The sequence below is a fragment of the Drosophila kikkawai genome, chromosome 3R (genome assembly GCF_030179895.1).
Source record: "Drosophila kikkawai strain 14028-0561.14 chromosome 3R, DkikHiC1v2, whole genome shotgun sequence".
NCBI classification, from domain to species: Eukaryota; Metazoa; Arthropoda; class Insecta; order Diptera; family Drosophilidae; genus Drosophila; species Drosophila kikkawai.
In genome coordinates this window covers 8,346,953-8,365,986 of record NC_091731.1, presented here as the reverse complement: position 1 = coordinate 8,365,986, position 19,034 = coordinate 8,346,953, and the positions used below count along the sequence as shown (strand labels likewise).

General features: G+C 39.6%; 2 protein-coding genes across 5 annotated transcripts; one reads left to right on the top strand and one right to left on the bottom strand.

The window, feature by feature from the left end:
* Positions 1–462: 462 nt before the first annotated feature.
* LOC108084382 (uncharacterized) lies at positions 463–17,244 on the bottom strand. 4 transcript variants are annotated; one of them, XM_041774382.2, is made up of 7 exons: positions 17,102–17,244; positions 11,628–11,712; positions 11,339–11,564; positions 2,660–2,782; positions 2,341–2,587; positions 993–2,079; positions 463–927 (listed from the first exon to the last, which is right to left on the bottom strand). In XM_041774382.2, exons 5-7 carry the CDS (start codon positions 2,546–2,548, stop codon positions 498–500), a joined length of 1,725 nt encoding a protein of 574 aa, XP_041630316.1. In that variant the 5' UTR covers positions 2,549–2,587; positions 2,660–2,782; positions 11,339–11,564; positions 11,628–11,712; positions 17,102–17,244; the 3' UTR covers positions 463–497. The 4 variants fall into 4 exon arrangements, with proteins under 4 accessions (XP_041630316.1, XP_070143363.1, XP_041630317.1 ...); XM_070287262.1 differs by lacking the exons at positions 11,339–11,564; positions 11,628–11,712; XM_041774383.2 differs by lacking the exons at positions 11,339–11,564; positions 11,628–11,712; positions 17,102–17,244 and adding an exon at positions 2,937–3,062 and having other exon boundaries at positions 2,660–2,859.
* Positions 14,751–15,972, top strand: LOC138928714 (probable ATP-dependent RNA helicase spindle-E). Its single transcript, XM_070286225.1, has 3 exons — positions 14,751–15,040; positions 15,620–15,829; positions 15,913–15,972. The coding sequence occupies exons 1-3, from the start codon at positions 14,870–14,872 to the stop codon at positions 15,970–15,972; spliced, it is 441 nt and encodes a 146-aa protein (XP_070142326.1). The 5' UTR covers positions 14,751–14,869.
* Positions 17,245–19,034: the final 1,790 nt, after the last annotated feature.

The window sequence follows — 19,034 nt, the reverse complement described above, 5'->3', positions numbered from 1 at the left end:
ACTTTTATTTTTTATTAAAATTACTTCACGAACAACAAAGAATAATTAAATACGTTTCTTTTACAAACCAAACCGGAAACGAGTTTTCGGTAGGAAAAGCAAATCAATTTTGAATGTCGATGAATTAAATACAAGTACAATCAGTGTTGGTAAGTGTTATCGATAGACAGATAATAACGGTATCGACTTGAAAATCGTTGTTGTCGTTTCGGTTGCACATTAAGCATATTCACCAACCTTTTTGCTTGGCTGCTAAGGCTTGTAATTTTAATGAGTAATATTCAAATCGTGTTTTCTTAAAATTGTAGGAAAGGGAAAACACCTTAAGAATCTGAGGAATACTTTCTTAATCCTATTTTTATATTGAAACAACACTCCCATATTTAGATTAAGATTTTAAAGTACTTTACTACCTGCAACTGCCGAAAATTAAAGAATCTCGTATTCCAAAAGGTATACATTTATTGTGTCTAAATTCTTGGGTATTAGGTAATTCTCTAGAGGAAGGCTCTGTCCACGCTGCATAAGTCATCGCCACTGTCGTGAGTCGGGGTCTCCGTGACCTGTTCCCGAGGCCTCCGTCCGGACCGCTTGCTCCTTTGCGATTGTCTCGAGCAAGACTTCTCAGAGCCATAGATCTTGCGGAGTTGATCCAGCTTGGTCTCTCCATCAGCCACAGCGCATTCGGACTTCTTCTTCCTCCGCTGCCTATTACCCTCGCAGGAGTGACGCATACCCTCACTCCGGCAGCTGTGGCTGAGCTTTCCCACCTCCGGACCCCAAAATGTGGGTCCTTCGAGGAGCAGGGGAGCGGACTTCACCCGGTTCCGCATCATCTCCATATGGAGTTCATATTGTCGCTCCTGCAGTGCCTGCTCCGCTTTTCGAGTGGCCAAGCGGATGGATAAGAGAGCCTTGTGGGATTCGCTGAAAGGAGAGAATCAAGCGGAAATGTTATGAAGTTAGAATCTGGCTAGTGTTACTGTACTCACTTCAAGGACAACGACTTCCAGGCCGGCGTCTTTCGCACCTCCCAATCGAATTGCGGGCGTGGATCGTGAAAAGTGCAATTGTTCTTCAATTCCTTTACCTTCTTCCGCGAGACTTCAGCCCTCAAGGTGGCCGCCAGATTGGGACGCGCTACCGGATGTAAAGGAGATACACTGGGCGATCGTCTTTGGAGCGGCTCCTCGATCAAATCAAACATGCTCATCGCTGGCAGTGGTTTCTGCTCCACTTTTGTTGATACTGTGTTGGGCTTCCTACCCCGACCGCGTCTTCCTCTGCTCCTACCCACTGTGGATGCACTACTGCTCCTCTTCGAGGAGGCGGTGGGTGATTGTATTTGAATCTTGGGCACATGCTCCTCCTTGCTCGCAGGAAAGTAGTTGCTGAGTTTGGGCTTAGAGGATTTTAGAACCGAATTCAGAGGTTGCGATTCCGTGACAGTTCCTCCGATATCATTGACACTGAAGCACCTACGCAGCATCTCCCTGCGGCACTTGGCCCGTTCCGCCGTGTGTTGACCCGGATTAGCAGGGATCTGACAACGGGCAGGGGGCTGGCTATGAGTCTGCGTCTGAGTCGCATTACTGCAGATGGGCTTGGATCTTCGAAACTCCGCCTCAAAGCTCTTGAGAGATCTCTTGAAGTCGGCCACTTCCACAGCATAATCCTCTTTAAAACTCTTCAGCCGGCTCAAATCCCTTAGGCATTTGTCGTACTCCTCGCTCAGACAACTGGAACTAGGGGTATGCAATATGGCAGGTGTCACACAGCGATCTTGGGGGTCTGGGGTCTCGGCGATTACAGGTGGTGGAAGGACTGGACCCAGCACCAGCGGAGGCTTTTTCGTCTTCTTGCCCTTGGCTGATCGCTTTTTCGACTTCCCATGTCCTAAGATGCTGCTGCTGGCACTGGAACATCGATCTCGAGTGGGAGCGGGAGCTGATCCTGAATTAGTTGGTCGTGATGCTGAAGCTGCAGCTGGCTGAGATCGCAGCTCACGACTGGTGCTGCGCAAACTCTCCAACGTGGAGTAGAACTCGGCCTGGTGCAGGTGCCTTACATCACAGTAGTCTGAAAGGAATGAATTTATTGTGAGTTCCTTGAAACATTTGTGTTGTCATTAGGAAGATACATATCTATTCTTAAAACTTGTTAGTCCAATTACTATTTTTTGTGTTTAAAGATTTGTAAAGAGGTAAAAAGAACCCATACAAAGGTTAAACCAAAAATTCTAAGCTGTGTACTTCGAACATTTATATTCCCTATCATATTTTTCTTTTCCTTTAGAAAAGTTATCCACATCTGACCAGTTTTCCCATAATGGAAACTCACCAGGTATACTGTCGTAAAACTTGGCCAGAGATCTAATACCCATCTGGCTGCTCCAGGCAGGCGTCTCCGGTGGCACAGTGGGGGCGATATCTGAAGGCTTCTTTCCCCCCAGTGAACAGAGCTTGGGACGATTGTAGGTGGGAGCTGGACAGTTGTTGCACGGATCGATGGGCACCTTCACACAGGAGTTGAGATAGTGCGAGCTCATACTGCCACAGGCGGAAGTGCGGAAAACCCGAATACTGGCCTGTTGGAAAATTGTTGCAAACGAGCGCTTTATCAATACCGAGCACTATTTTGAGTTGTTGCCAGCGGTTACCTGGCACTGTTTGTTTTTGTACACTTCCGTTTTGGGCACACCATTCGTCAGGTCACACACCGATTAGCAAACTAGATGTCCTGGTTTCGGATGAACCTCGTCCGCGCAGCCGCAGGGTTCGGTCTGGATGAGAGTGTATTTGATTATGTTTACCTTTCCAAGCATGAGCTACTACTTATAATAAAGGAAACTGTTTCGAACTAAAGATAGCATAAAGTTAAATAAAATGTTGTAAAAGATCATTAAGTACTAATTTCGTTTTCATATGTTTACTTACATTTATTTCATATTTATTGGGCATGAGAGTGAACATAAAATAACTCACAAAGTAGCTGTAGCTTTGAAATAACTCACAACGTAGCTGTAGCTTTGAATTTATCTATTTAAATGATTTATTTTACAAAGTACATTTTTGTACTTCATGTCTCTATATACAGATTTTTTGAATCTGTAGCCGTTAGGCACAATCACAGACACTCTCATATACAAAAACAACCCCTATACATCAATGCTCTCAGTTTCCCACCTGTAAGCAAAAATGGGTCATTGTAAATTAGGTGAGCTTTCCACCAATGTAAACTCTAAACATATAAAAGGTTTATAACATGGTTAAGACAAAAAATAATAAGAGGTATGTAAATCCATAGACCGTTAGAACCAGGAAATGTAAAAATCCAAACTAAGACCAAACTCAAAATTTATTGAATTAAACTAATTTCATTTTTAACAAGAAAGGAAGCTAACTTCGGCACGCCGAAGTTTGTATATCCTTGCAGATTGCAATTGGATCATTAAGAATCGGGCCATTCTGGTTAAATAATTACAAAAAAATTAAACGAAAATACATAAAAGTTGTATATAGCATAAATAAAATGCTGAAAACACACACAATAAAAAGTTTCATAACATTTTACCTATACTTATAATGTTTACAGTTTGACAATTACAGTTTCACATTCCTAGCTTTATATTTTCTCTACATTTACCGATCGCTTCTATGGCAGCTAAATGATATAGTTGTCCGATTTTCATAAAATGTATACCAAAATTCTGAAATAATACCAAAAGCTCATGTCTCAAAGTAGATGAAAATACGTTGAAAAACAACGAAGTTATAATTTCTATTAATTTCCCGATCGTTCCTATGGCAGCTGTAAGATATAGTCGTCCGATTTTCATAAAATGTATACCAAAATTCTAAAATAATAACATAAGCTCATATCTCAAAGTAGATTAAAATACGTTGAAAAACAACGAAGTTATAATTTTTTCTATTAATTTCCCGATCGCCCCTATGGCAGCTATAAGATATAGTCGTCCGATTTTCATGAAATTTTTATTGAAAATCTGAAATAATATAGAATGGCCATATCTAAAATATGCAAAAATGTTGAAAAACAGCCAAGTTATAATTTTTTTCTTAAAATTTATGGCAGCTATATGATATAGGCGTCCGATCCGACATATATACCAGTGAGAGTATATAGAAGAATATATGCAAAGTTTCATTCAGATAGCTTTTAAACTGAGGGACTAGTTTGCGTAGAAACGGACAGACGGACGGACATACGGACATGGCTAGATCGACTCGGCTGTTGATGCTGATCAAGAATATATTTACTTTATAGGGTCGGAAACGTCTCATTCACTGCGTTACAAACTTCTGACTGAAATTATAATTCCCTGCAAGGGTATAAAAATTGGTAAACAACAGAAGTTTATAGTTAGTTAAATATTTTAATGTAGGCAGCGAGAAAACCGCGGAAGACGCAGACGCTGTTTGTGGGTTAAATTCCATATTATGGGCTTCGTCTTGACAGCCCCTATCAATGCCACTTTTTTCCTCCAACTTTCCCTCCATTGGAGGTATCTAAATAAATCAAATGAATTATTTAGACAGCGCGATATCAGCTGTTTACTATCTTGATCTGGCAACGCCATTCAATTTTCTCAGGCTTCATTTTAATCGTCAGAGTACCGAAAAAAACGACGTGTCTAAAAGTTCTTCTTTTTTTTCGACACCGTCTAAATTTATACAGCGGTTTTTTCTCGTCAGAGTACTAGGCTTAAAAGTTCTTCTTCTTCCTTTTTAGACACCGTTTTTTATACCCTTGCAGGGTATTATAAGCAGTGATGCCAATTTGTCCTTTTTTAACGCTTCATCCGGAAAAAATTGAAAATCATCCGCATACCGGAAATCTGTCCTTTTTTTAGATTTTTCATCTGGAAATCTGTCATTTTTTTGTAAATCTAATATTAATTCTTTTTTTCTAAAATACTTGCTTCGCGATCCAATTTTAATGTATTATTAGCTGCAAAATATAAAACAGGTGGCAGCTTCCATACTTATATCGATAGTTTGGTAAAAAAAATCATCGAAAAGAAACTCTATTTACGGTTTACTTGCACTCTCTATTTCTCAATATTCCAATATTCACCTAATAAATTGGGAAAATATTGAAAATACTTCAACATTTTGGTCAGAAGTGAAGAGGTATCGGGATTCTGCAGGCAACAACCCCTTTGAAGACCTGGTGAATTTTGCTCTCAGCCTGCTTTCATTGCCATGGTCAAATGCTGACGTAGAGAGAGTTTTTAGCCAAGTAAACTTGGTGAAAACCAAAATTAGGAACCGATTAGAGGTGGATACATTAAATGCCATTTTGGCAATCAGGTAAATATATATACATTTTCAAAAATTTACCACTTATAAATTCATGTATGTACATGTATTCTTTCTTCGGATTGCGTCGCCATAAGTTATGCTGTCATAATTATAACTTACCTAAGAAGTACCTCCAATTAATTGGCTCCATAGCTGCATATGAGGACAGCCAATGATGATGACGGGAAAATAATAGAAGATGCCTTTAAACTATTATCTTAATAATAAAAAATAATAATAGTGAAAACAAACTTTTTTTCTATCCTTTTTAAAATATTTTCATCCTTTTTTTCCTGTTTTTTTTTTCTCAATCTGTCCTTTTTTTCGAAAACATTTTGGCATCACTGATTATAAGTTCAGTCAGAAGTTTGCAACGCAGTGAAGGAGACGTTTCCGACCCTATAAAGTATATATATTCTTGATCAGCATCAACAGCCGAGTCGATCTAGCCATGTCCGTCTGTCCGTCTGTCCGTTTCTACGCAAACTAGTCCCTCAGTTTAAAAGCTATCTGAATGAAACTTTGCATATAGTCTTCTATATACTCTCACTGCTATATATGTCGGAACGGGCCGGATCGGACGACTATATCATATAGCTGCCAATAAAATGTTCGATACATTTTTAGAAAAAAAAATTATAACTTGGCAGTTTTTCAATATTTTTGCATTATTTTTTAGATATAGCCATTTTATATTATTCTAAAATTTTGGTAAAAAATATATAATAATCGGTCCACTATATCTTATAGCTGCCATAGGAACGATCGGGAAATTAATCGAAAAATATTCAGGCCTGCTCCGGTCATAGAAAACGGCAAGATTTTTTCGTTTTGAAAAACGGGCACCTTTTTCTGGCCGGAATGAAAACTAAATGGCTTTTCTTATATGAAATCAGATCTTATTTACAAAAGGAAAAAAATAGTTTACTCAGTGGTCTATTGATGTTTATTCCACACCACCATAAGATCATTCTTTCAGGTAGTTATTTTATAAATAATTTATTCCTAACCCCACCTCAGATTTGACAACAAAATTTTTGCCGTGTTCAGCCAGTTTTCTCGTTTTGGCGGTAGGTCGATGAGTTCACCGCAAAAAGTTATCGCCAAGGTTGCCATACTATTGGTAGAACGAAACAGCCAACTAAAAATACTTATAAAATATAAATGAATAATTAATAACTTTAAAGGACAGCCAAAATGGTTGTTTATAAATAATGCTATTTAATGTGATTACTTAAATGGTCCAAATTAACCAAATAATTATTTGAGACCACCGGAATTAAAACTTTGAAAAGTGTGGCAGCATCTTTGATGCCTAGATTTGGTTAACTCTAGCTTATTTTCTGGCTTAGAAAAAGGGCAATTGTAAATATAAAAGGCAGTACTTTACTTTGTTTGCTTATTACCAAAAACACAAGTTAGCTGTTTGAGCAGTGAGAAACGATGAGAAAAAGAAACATTCCGATAGCAGAAATTTGCCGAAAACCGGAGCAGCTAAAAACGAAAACGGTTCGTTTTCGCCCAAAACGAAATCGAAAAAATTTTACGATTACCGGAGCAGGCCTGATTATAACTTCGTTGTTTTTCAACGTATTTTAATCTACTTTGAGACATGAGCTTTTAGCATTATTTCAGAATTTTGGTAACAATATTATGAAAATCGGACAACTACATCATATAGCTGCCATACAAGCGATCCGCAGATGTAGAGAAAATGTAAACCTGGGAATGTATAACCAAAGACAATAGAGCTATAAGATAAGTAACGCCATACGATTTTTTAAATCTATTGTCTTTGGTATAACTCTAACTGTCAAACTGTAAACATAATAACTAAAGGTAAAAGGTTATGAAACTCTGTTTAGTGTCTGTTTTCGGCATTATAATTTATGATATAAATATGAAAACCAATCTGTAAGGGTATACAAACTTCGGCGTGCCGAAGTTAGCTTCCTTTCTTGTTTTTATTACCACTATTATGTCTGAACAATTCGACGTAAAGGTATGCTGTATATAGAAATCTAAAAGCCCACATTCCTTGGAATATTAAGTATTATGCAAAAATTTATTTATTTATTTATTTAATGCTAACTAATAGTTATAAACTAAAAAGTTAACAAAGGTTAAAGAGCAATGGCTACCGAGGCCTTCCGCTCTACAGTGTATTAACAAAGATATGTGTGTGGAATATGTTATAATTAGATTTTATGTATGAGATTCATTTTGTGTAGAAAGTATATAATTTTATTTGAGTTTGCTGCTGTTGGATTCGCAAGGAGATGGATTGGGTTATCATTGGAAAAGCAAATTGTTCTAACATGTGAAAGTGCAGTGCAGTCTGTTAAAATGTGTTGGATGTCTATCGCTGAGGTGTTGCAAAAGGGACAGATACTTGTTAGGGATCTATTCATATAATGGGCGTTTGTGAGTTGTGTGTGTCCTAGTCGTAGTCTATTTATTATAATTTGTTGTTGTCGGTTGAGGTTTGTGGTTTTGAAAGAGAAGTTTGCTGGGGTGTTTAGTAAGATCTGTTTGTACCATTGGGTAGTTTGTGCTTGAAGACTGTTCAGTTTATCGGTATAGTGTTTTTTAAGGAGTTTTGTGATGTCTTTGGTGTTGAAGTTGTCTGTAAATATTAGAGGGTATTTGTGTGTTTATTTAGCTGCTGTGTCTGCTCTCTCATTGCCTTGTATACCTATGTTTCTAGGGATCCAAATTAGTCTGATTTTGGGAAAGAGTTTGGTAATAAGTGATCTTATTGTATTAGGCTAGTAAGAGTAATTGTTTATGTTTGAAATGGATTTGATTGAGGAAAGGGAGTCCGAGCATATAGCATATTTGCCGGGTGAACCAGAGCAAATTTTTATAGCTTCATGGATTGCAATTAACTCACTAGAGATTACAGAGGAGTATTGGGGAAGGAGGCCATATTTGATTATGTCAGTATTGTTGGTTACACTGTAGCTTACAGTGTCATTTGTTTTTGAGCCGTCTGTGTAAATGAATTTGTGATCGTGTAGGGAGTTTTTAATAGAGTGGAAGAGCTGGTGGTATGTTATAGGTGAAGTTGTGTTTTTGTTGTATAGGGAAAGGGAGGTGTTTGTGGCTTTAAGAATTATTCCCGGATTGTATTTTTTTGACGTGTAGAATTTGGCGGGAGAGAATGGAAGGGAAAATGATTTGCAGGAGTCGATGATTCTGTCTAATGTGCTAGGGTATCTGTAGTTTCTTTTTGTTTTGGCTATGGATTTGGATAGTTTGCCTATTGGGGAGTTATGAGAGAGAATAAGTTTTGTTCCGAGCTTGCTTGTTAAAAGTTTACATCTGTTTTCTAGTGTATTAATTTTAGCTTCAATTAGCAGGTTATAAATAGGAGTTGTTCTAAAGGCCCCGAGGGCTGCTCTTATAGCAGAGTTTTGGGTCGATTTAAGGCAGTTTAAGATGGTGGTGGGAGCTTTCCCGTATATAGGTAGGCAGTAATCAATTTTTGAGATGAGGATAGAGTTTACAATTTGTATGAGGGAGGTTGTGTTGCAGTTGTATTTTCTTGAGGAGAGGTGTTTTATGATATTTAGGGGACGGGAGAGGGATGTTTTCAGGTTAGTAATGTGATGATTCCAACTGTATCGTTTGTTTATCGTGAGCCCTAGGATTTTTGTATGATCAGTGGTTGGGATGTTGATGGAACCAGTGATGATGTTTGCACTGCAACTTCTTTTCCGGCATATGTGGAGTAGTTGACATTTATCAATTGAAAGTGAAGAACCTGAGTAAGAACACCATTCTCCGATTTGATGGAAAAGAGTTGAAAGGTTGCAAAAATACTATCTTTTGTTTTGTAAAGTTATTTGCTTTCCAAATTTAGTCTAGTGGTTCATCTATCCCCGTGGTTCACCTATCCCCACTCTCCCCTACTTTTCTGAAAAAGTGAGAGGTAACTCTAATTTTGTTAAAAAATCCAATTGAATCAGTCAATATATGCAAAATATATAAGCTTAGTCAATATATTGATGATAAATAGTTCCATTATACTGTCTTCCACTCAGCGCATCTATGAGGAACGGTTGGTATTTTTCGCAGATGCGAAACTCGAGTTCCCACAGAGCTGCGTCAAAGTGCATCTGCATCCGATTACAGATCGATCAGCTGTGGCTCATAAAAACGTAAACAAAGATGGCTGAAGCGCCCGATGTGGGAGTAAAATAAATAGTTTGTCAACTTTGTTTAACAACAGCCAAAGGCGAATGGAAGATTTGTGGAAGAGGTCACAACTGTTAAAAATGCGCGACAATGCTCGGTCTGTGGCTTTAATGTAAAGTGATACGTCCAATTCGAAGGACACAAATGCTCAGAGGAAATTTATAAATGCGATTTCAACCTCTGCAATTTTAAAGCACCCATCCATCGTGGTCTTCAAATCCACAAAAACTCGCCTCATCAGAACCCAAATAAACTTCCGGACATAACCCGTAAGTTATTTTAAATTGTAAATGTTTTCATATTTTTGTATTAATTTATGTATTTCTTCATTTAATTTCAGACACATATAACTTTGGCGCCTACATGAGTGGAAAATCCCCACTCCGGAAGAAGACTTTGGAGATGCAAGGCAAGGACAACTGTCGTTGACGACTTTGTGCATCTTCTAGGAGCAAGAAAAAGGTGCTTTATTATGGTATCGCCTAAACGTCGATAAATACACAAAGCCTCCCAGCACCCGCGATCATTCCTATGCCTGCAAGCTTCCAAACGTCGATATGAACCTCGAAGACATTTTGGAGGAAGCCTTGGGGAAAGAGTGCCCAAATAGCCACGCAAGCTACACATCAGAGAGAGTTTACTCCGTATTATTTGATTGTAGATGATGCTTTTCCGCTACACAAGCGGATCATGAAGCCATACTACTCCCGCCACCTTACTAGAGAGGATTTTTTAATTACCGTTTAAGCCATGCGCGACGATGCATTGAAAATGCTTTTGGAATTTTATGTGCGAGATGGGCTGGTGTGCAAAGCACTTTACTATGCCATACTGAGAGAGCCCAAAAAATTATTTGTGCAACTTGTGTGCTGCATAATTATTGTATGACCATCCGGGCCAACTACGAGTTGCCTGTGATTTCGGTGGAGACTACAAATTCAGAAACAAACCGTGGGCGGCCTCACGATTATCCGAAATTTGTGCGAAATAATATTAAAAATTATGTTAATTCGGATATGGGATTTGTACAATGGGAGACGATTATGCAGGCATGTTAAATAATTAAGAAAAATACAGAAATTTTGGCAGATCTTTTATTATATCGCCCCAACGTTTGTGGGTAGGGGCGTGACAGAGGCGGTTCTGAGAACAAATAGTTTGAGTTTTTATAGTCATGCGAATCTGATCACTTATGCTAGTGCTAATAACCCGGACCACACTGCATCTCCTGGTCGACTGTCGATTATTATTATTAACATCCCCGCCTGCCACACCTTCCGCCGGGATTTTTTCCACTCAAATTCAAATTATTTGGCCGCGCCCGCCTATAATTACACTTGCGCTGGCCACTGTCACACCATTATGGTATAATCTAGCACAAAAGTGGCGGTCACACTAAGGCCGCTCTCAATTTCGGAAAATATGTTAATGAGCAGAATGTACGCTCTATTCTGTTAACAAACAGTTCTCTCTCTACATTTTAACATTCTACATGAGAATTCTACCCCAAAAACGAGAATTCGACCCCAAAAAAATGTTAACTAACAAATTTGACACTGTTATTCTGTTAGCGTGTAGGATTGATTTCGACATTTTAACAGGAACGTTTCCTCTTGCTGAATATTAATTAAATAAATACTAATTATAAATAGAAACTAAAAAATATAAAAAAATGTAAGAATTTAAAGAAAATGAATATTGATTTTTTAAAATTAAATGAAATAGTATTTCTTTGTCGATTTTCCCGAAATAAAGAGGAATAGCTTAAGCATTTGAAAAATAGATATTTCAATTTCGAGTCTAGAAAAACTTACTAATCTCTTTCAATTTTTTAACCAGATTACTTAGCAGCCGACTGCGATTGGGTCGAGTTAAACCCCAGTAGTTAGCCCGGGAACCCAGGTTCCTATTAATAAATCGTAGTTAGATTCCCTTTGCTGACTTTCGAGTCCAAATAATGATTCAGTTTTCGGCCAGCGATCGGCCAAGACCTCTAACAGGAGAATGCGCGGCATTCAAGCTATCAAAGAAAAGTGCTGCCTGAAAAGGTAAGAAATGGAAAATTAGATAATTTAAATTAAATTTAAATTAAGTACTACTTACATTTCTGTTATCCATTTTTCAGCTTTCTTCTGTATTCTATCCTTCCGCGTGGTCAGCGTTGCCAGATGAAAATTTGGCTCTCCCCCTAAGAAATTGCAAGAAGTTTAAATTTTCCCCATAAAAAATCCAGTTTTCACCCCAAATTTAAGAAATCAGTTAATTTCATAAATATAAGGAAGAAACATATATGTCGGAGATAAACGTTATTTAAACAGTAATTTTCATTTATTTTTCTCTCTTGTTTCTTTCTTTTGTCTCAACTTAACATTTCATTTTAATTGTTTTATTCATGTCAAATAAGCTTTACTTTTATTTCTTCGCCACTTCATTCTCTTCTCGTACCAAATCTGTATCTTCTTTCTCTACTCGTACCACAACTCTTACTCAACATCTCTTCATCAATTTATACAGGCTCTTGCTGCACACTTTGCAACGCTCACACGCACATCTTGCGTCACGGTCTCTCTGGACCCTCATAGCCTTATAAATGATTCCACCAACGAGTGCCTCAGTCGGCGATCTCTCGCTTACACTTCTAGTGTCTTCAAATGTTAGTTTGGCGGGATAACCTTTCGAAACCATAGAGTACAAGCTCTCTTCCGCACAAACCCAACATCTTCAAATGTTCGTTTTGCAGGATAATCTTTCGAACCTATAGAGTACAAGCTCTCTTCACATTTCAAAAGGCTCCGCTTCACATATTCTGACCATAGGAATAAAGTAGGCCCTGTTTCATGTGATCCGACACGGCCTTCCTGACATATCACACATATTCTCAAATTTCGGTACTCGTTACATGTTATTGTTAACAAACATTTCATCATTTCATTAATTTTCTAAACATAAGTATTGAGACATTTAGACAAAATAAGCATCTTGGTTTCATGATAACATAACAAATTACATCTTCATTTTAATCATAATTTACAATTCAGACTTCTCTAATTACATAGCTTTATCAACTGGTGTATTTCCTTTTACACCCACATACTGACCCCCGCCATAACAATTCCTTCTGTTATGGTGCGGTCATTATATCCCCTCTTGGGATTCCAAGGCATCAACCGTGCCATCCATATCATCATTCCCCACATGGAAATCAGACGCATCTCCACTTGAGTCGTCTAAATCTTTATCAACGTCAATGCTTATTTGTCCATTATGCCCTCAAAAACTCATGCGCTTACTTATAAGTTATTTTGCTTGTTAAGGATTTTAACATGTACCGATCTCCATCTTCATTTCTTTATCTCTTTCTTTCTCTTCTCTCTCATTCGTAACAATTTCAATTTCCAATTTATCCATTTTAAGTTAATCTTGCCTTAACAAAATTTGTGCTCTTCCTTGCATAATTTTACCAAACCGGCAAAACGTAACTTTAAATTTTTCTTTCTCTATACTTTTCTCTGTGTCATATGGTGGTATCAAGCCCAAAGGGTGGGTCCGATTGGCATCTCTTTAGGGCTTGCATTGGTTGCACTACTAACTGTGCAGTTCGCCGCAAGTTGCACCCCGCCAAGAGCATCTTGCCATCACCTCTGCGGTCCTAGTATCCAGCCAGATGACTACTTTAAAACTTTACACATGATACAACCTTCAACAATCTTTAAACTTAGTCATTTCCAACAATATTGATAAATCTTGCTGAGTCTATTTTTTTTTTTCCACCCAAATACATAACGGATTTATAACCTTGATTAATAATCAACCAAATTTAAGGGACACTACTGGCAGATAACATTGCCTCACACCTCTCTGTATACTTCAATACTCCTCTTCGTAACTCAATTTAATTTCAATTATCTTGTTGTTTAAAAAGTTGTTTAAAAACTATATCAATAAATTCTAAATCCTGATGTTGATCAGTCATTCATTTGAGATTTCTATTCTAAGTTCACACGTTTTTCCGTCACACAAAAAGAATTCTACATTTGCCTTGCGCTTTCTCTTCCTCTACTCTATTTTAAAATCATACGATTTCAAGTATGTCCATCAATGTTCAGATAATTTTTTTTTTTAATTATTACATTTGCAATAAGTATAGACTAAAAACTCTCATCTGAATGAAATAATGCCAAAAATATCAGAATAATTGCACGCCAACCAATATTTCCAATTCATATAGAGATAGATATCAAGACACATAATTCTACCAATATATCCACAAGAGCTTATATCTGTTTCAAATTTTATCGGATGTTGCGAACCAACAAATAACGATTACAGGCTCACTTGTAATAATATTAAAAACGTTCGTTCCAATTTCTGAATATCGTCATTTCACTTAAAGATACTTGAAGCCGAAGAATATGTCTCATGATCTGAGAAAATCGAGGCACACGTTTTTGAAAATAAGGCACCAATTCAATAAATGGTCTTACGACGGAATCTTAATTGCTCCGATTAAAAGGACGGACCTTTAACGTAAGGATTTTCTAGGAACTGGGTCTGATTTCTCCACCGCACACCTCATAGCTCAGATACTGCGTAGTAGGTTCAAGAAACCCACATTTGGTAATGTTAAATGACAACCCTGGTACCGTCAACACATTTAATACAACCTTCAGCCTTCGGACAGCCTTTTCTTCCGAGTTTGCCATGATTAACACGTCATCTATGTAAACTATCGCAAATAATCATGATAAATTCCAAACGCCTTAACAATTGCATGATGAAGGTAGAAGATGCACGCTTCAAACCAAACGGCACGGCAGACCAAACAGACGGCAACTCGTAATGGCCCTCCAAGATAGCACAAATTATTATTTTTTAACAGAAACATTTTCCTTCACAGGGTCTGACATAAGCGGCAAAGGCCACTGTCCGAAACCATTTTCGAATATTGCTCCCGATAGTCTAAGCACAACCTATCGTAGCACAGGGCTCGCCAATGGGAAGGCAGATGGGCAAACAACATTGCAATCAAACACATCTCTATTCCCATCTTTAACCAACAACTTTACGTCCACACCATGTGTGTAGGGACACCTCTGCACCATTCATGTCCACTAGGCGAACTTCCAAAGCACCAGTATATTAGCACGCTAAATTTTGGAATTCGACACATGAAGCCATCCACAAAACTGTTTAAGGGGTTATATACAGTTGTGATAGTCGAAAAAATCGATTTTTTTTTTATTGCATATTCTTAAAGTATATACTGTTGAGAATACTCTCACAAAAATGCATAACGATCGGCCGCGTTATTCTTATTCTGCGAACTGCGAACTGTGAAAAACGTCATGGATAAAGGAGATTTATTCGAATTGCAAGCTGGCGAGGATATCAAGATCCGCATGGATGAGGACCAAAACTTGCCGATCTACGCCAAGCGCGAGGAGATAATGGCGGCCATCAATGCTAATCCGGTGGTCATTCTGACGGGCGAGACGGGCTGCGGTAAGACGACGCAGGTAAGTTAATGGGAACCCCATTTATGTGTGTACTTGAAGTTGTACTGGAAGTCCTGCAGTACCATTCATCAACATTTCATCAACGTTTCATCAGTAGCCGAAGCGTGTTGTTGATGAATTGCCATACAAACTGTTGATGAATTTAAAATGGGCATGTCATAGGCATTCATCATCAACAATTCATCAACTATTCATCATCATTTTATCAATTTGATGAATTGTTGATGAATCATTAATAGAAACGAAGCCCATGCAAATGAAATGAAATGTTGATGAAAAGGCCTATTGATGAAATGTGATACTTATTTATATTGACATACATATGTTCATATGTACATATGAACGGCTCCCGATGAAGATCTACAAAAATAGACACGATACATTTAATTAAAAATTATTTTTTAAATGCGCCCCTACCCTACCTATTTATGTACATATGTATTTATGAATGTTCTAATGCCGATAAATCGAAAAGAAAAGCAGATGTACTATCTAAGTATTTGTTTTGTCAAAGGCTAAGAAGTATTCGGCTGATCGGTATTGGCAAATTTTGATTTAATTTATCTTTTTTGATTTTAGGTCCCGCAATACATTCTTGACGAGAGCTTCAGGACCGGCGAGTACTGCAAAATTGCGGTGACCCAGCCGCGTCGCATAGCCGCCATCTCCATTGCAAACAGGGTTTGCGAGGAGCGCCAATGGCAACCGGGCACCGTGACTCAGTATACCCACATCGTGCTGGATGAGGTGCACGAACGCGATCAGGATATGGATTTCCTGCTCATTGTGGTGCGTCGCCTGCTGGCACACGGTATAATTATAGTTACGGCATATTCCTTGGCGTTCTACTCTGGGACCGCCATCTCTTTCAGCAACCACCTCAGACAACAAATAAATTTCTGAGACGAACCCTGGCCATCTTTGAGCCATAGGAATGACTAACCGTCACAATCTCTAAAAAAAAAAAGGGAAAAAGTTTCCATTTCCGCACCAATTGGCGGGGAAACTAAAGCACCTGGCCGACCGCTGTCGATCTATGTGTGCCCGACACTTTTGTACGAGATTGTAAGGATGCTATGGCCAGGATTATAACTCAGTCGGCCCAGGAGTCCTCTACAGAAATATTTATAATTTTACGGAGACAGGCAGGAGAAAGGACGGGCCCGAAGGCCGGTATGTTTATTAGGGTGCGAAAAGGGGCAGGCGATGGTCAGGAAAACTCCCGAAATCCGGGCAACCGGCTCCGCAAGCCGTAGTCCGATTGCCAGATCCGGGACGAGGGCGCATCTTCCGAAGTCGGACCGATCCCGCAAAGCCGGGGTACCGGTGTTCCCTGATCTTCGAATGAGCGGCCCGAAATGAGAGCTGCCGGCCACGCATGCCATGTGCCGGCCGCCCTGGGTCTTCGAGAAGGGATACCGAAACGGCGAGTCGATCCCGCAGGCCGAGTACCGTCCCGCCGCCTCTGGGTGAGATGGGGCCGCCCGGAATCGGAGGAGACCGGTCCCGCAAGCCGAGATCCAGTTTCCCCGATATGTCCGAACAAACGGGGTCCTAGTGGGGTGGGGAATCGTCCGGGAATCGGAGGAGACTGGTCCCGCAAGCCGAGATCCAGTTCCCCGATATGCCCGAACGAACGGGATCCGGGTGAGGGCCACCAGCCATGCAAAACCATGTGCCAGTCGCCCTGGGTGTCGGGGAAAAGGGCTCCAAAACGGAGAGGCGGTCCCGCAGGCCGAGTACCGCTTCGCCGCCTTGGCAGAGAGAATGTGGATGCCTAACCAGGAAGAAAACCGATCCCGCATGCCGGGGTACCGGCCCCTCCTCTAAGAGAAGGAGAAGCGAAGGGTTGCCGGCCACGCTGGCCATGTGCCGGTGGCCCTTGCTCTCCAGAAGTAATGGGGCGCCGAGAGGGTAAATAATTTTCCGCGATTGAGTTCTATTATATGTCCAGAGTTTATTTTTACAAATGTCGGTAAACCTAGCTGTTCCCTACATCTAGCTGTTCCCTAGCGCACTCCGAGTTTTTCCCCCCGCGGGGGTGGCCCTTGGCCAGCTCACCGATAATTTACTCCAACTCCATTTTTGGGGCACGTTGCCGGCGGCGTGGTTTTATTCCGATGTAATCCTGTAGCTCCGTGGCACGTCTGGTCCGTTGCTGGTGTTCTGAGAGAAGAGGCCGGGCTCGGCTTGCCGAGGCCCTTTTATAGGCCTCCGGCGATCGGTAGCGTCGTTTTACTTCGGGAAACTTCGGGTGAGCTTCGGGTGAACTTCGGCTGGCGTCATGGTCGCCGATCTGCTACTCGGGCCCTGTCGTGTCTGCCGACGCCATGCTTCGGCTGATCGGGCTTTGTCGTATGCGCCGACGGCATGCTTCGGCTGATCGGGCCTTGTCGTCGGGTGTTTGCCGAAGACGGTTCGGCTGGCCGTCCTTCGGCTCGGTCGGCTGCCGGCTGCTCGTAAGTTCGGCCGCTCTCGGCCGCTCGTTTCCTTCGGCTGTTCGTGGCCGCTCGTGTGTGTGTTCGGCTGCTCTCGGCCGCTCGTTGTCTCGTCGTTGTTTTTCTCTTAGATCTCGAGCGCGTTTTTTTCTTAACGCTAGTCCCTACCACTAAATCCCTAACTAGTGTGCCCTTCGTGGGTCTTAGTATTTAACACTTATGTCCTAATGCTTAATACTAAGTATAGATGTTCTTACGTACTAGGAAAAATGGACTTAAATACTAAGAAAATGAGCTTAAATATTATAAAAATGGAAATGATCTTACATACTACATAACATGGTTGTGAGGCTTCCTCACAAGATTATTCCGTCTTGGGGTGACCATCTCCAGCTTGAGCAAGTAAGATCGTAGCCGGGCGCGCCAAAATCAAAAAATCTGTAGGATAGAATTCAATAATAAGATTTAATTCGAAAAATTTGACATTTTTTTTTTAAGTTGGCGCCGAATTTAGATGGTTTTAGTTACCAGGGGTGCATAGTAATACCGTCGAGGTAATTACAACAATAATTAAAAATGCGAGAAATAGCTAATTTCTCCCAAAAGACTGGACGGATTCTGATGAATACCTTCCAAATTTAGTTAATTATTTTAATTTTAAGTTCCATAAATTGCTAATGTTTTTAAATCTAGTATTTCTTTAACATGGTTCCGTTGTCTGGCTTGGCAACTGGTTCTCTGCAGGTTCACAGCTGGTTCCATTTTCAAAGTTAGCGCCTCTGTTATTAGCCCACCTACACCACCCACTGCTACGCGATTTTCTAAAAAACTGACGGATACAAACTTATGAAATTTTAACCAAATATTCTTTAAATTTCCCTTAGTAAGCCAGTACTATGTATGTAGCAGAACCCGTGGTTAGTTTATTGTTATGCAATTTTCTCAAAAAAACGGACGGACAGAATTTAATGAAACATTGCATTAAACTACAATAAATGTCCTTTATCCTGGCATATCTGCACAAATTCGTTGAGCCGAGATATACAGGCCTGTTCTAGTTTCCACTTCCGAAAAATTCTTACGGATTCGTATTTCCCTTTGTTAAGTCTCTGTTAAATTGCAGGCGAAACGTTCAGAAACTATCCGTGTGCCATTGGGCTGGCGGATTCAAATCCGCAAAATCAGAAATTAATTATTTTAAAATAATGAAAATTACAAATGTTAATTGTATTTTATTCCTTGAAGTTTTGGGAACATTATTGCATAATTGAATTAATTAATACTAACATACTTGATTTATAAATAATTATCTTGTGGGTGCACCTTAAAATCGGTTCGATTCTAACCTTCAACAATATTGCAAATCCGCCGCCGCTGTTTCGTATTTGAGAGGGACTATTTAAGGGTTGTCAGCGTACAAAAAAATAAGCGGTGAAATATGTTTCATGTTAATTTTAAACAATCGTTGTACTATTTGATCTTTTATTATAAGAACTATTATTAACCTATGCTAAAAAAATAGTTTTGTTCAAAATATCTCCAAAGTTATTGTACAA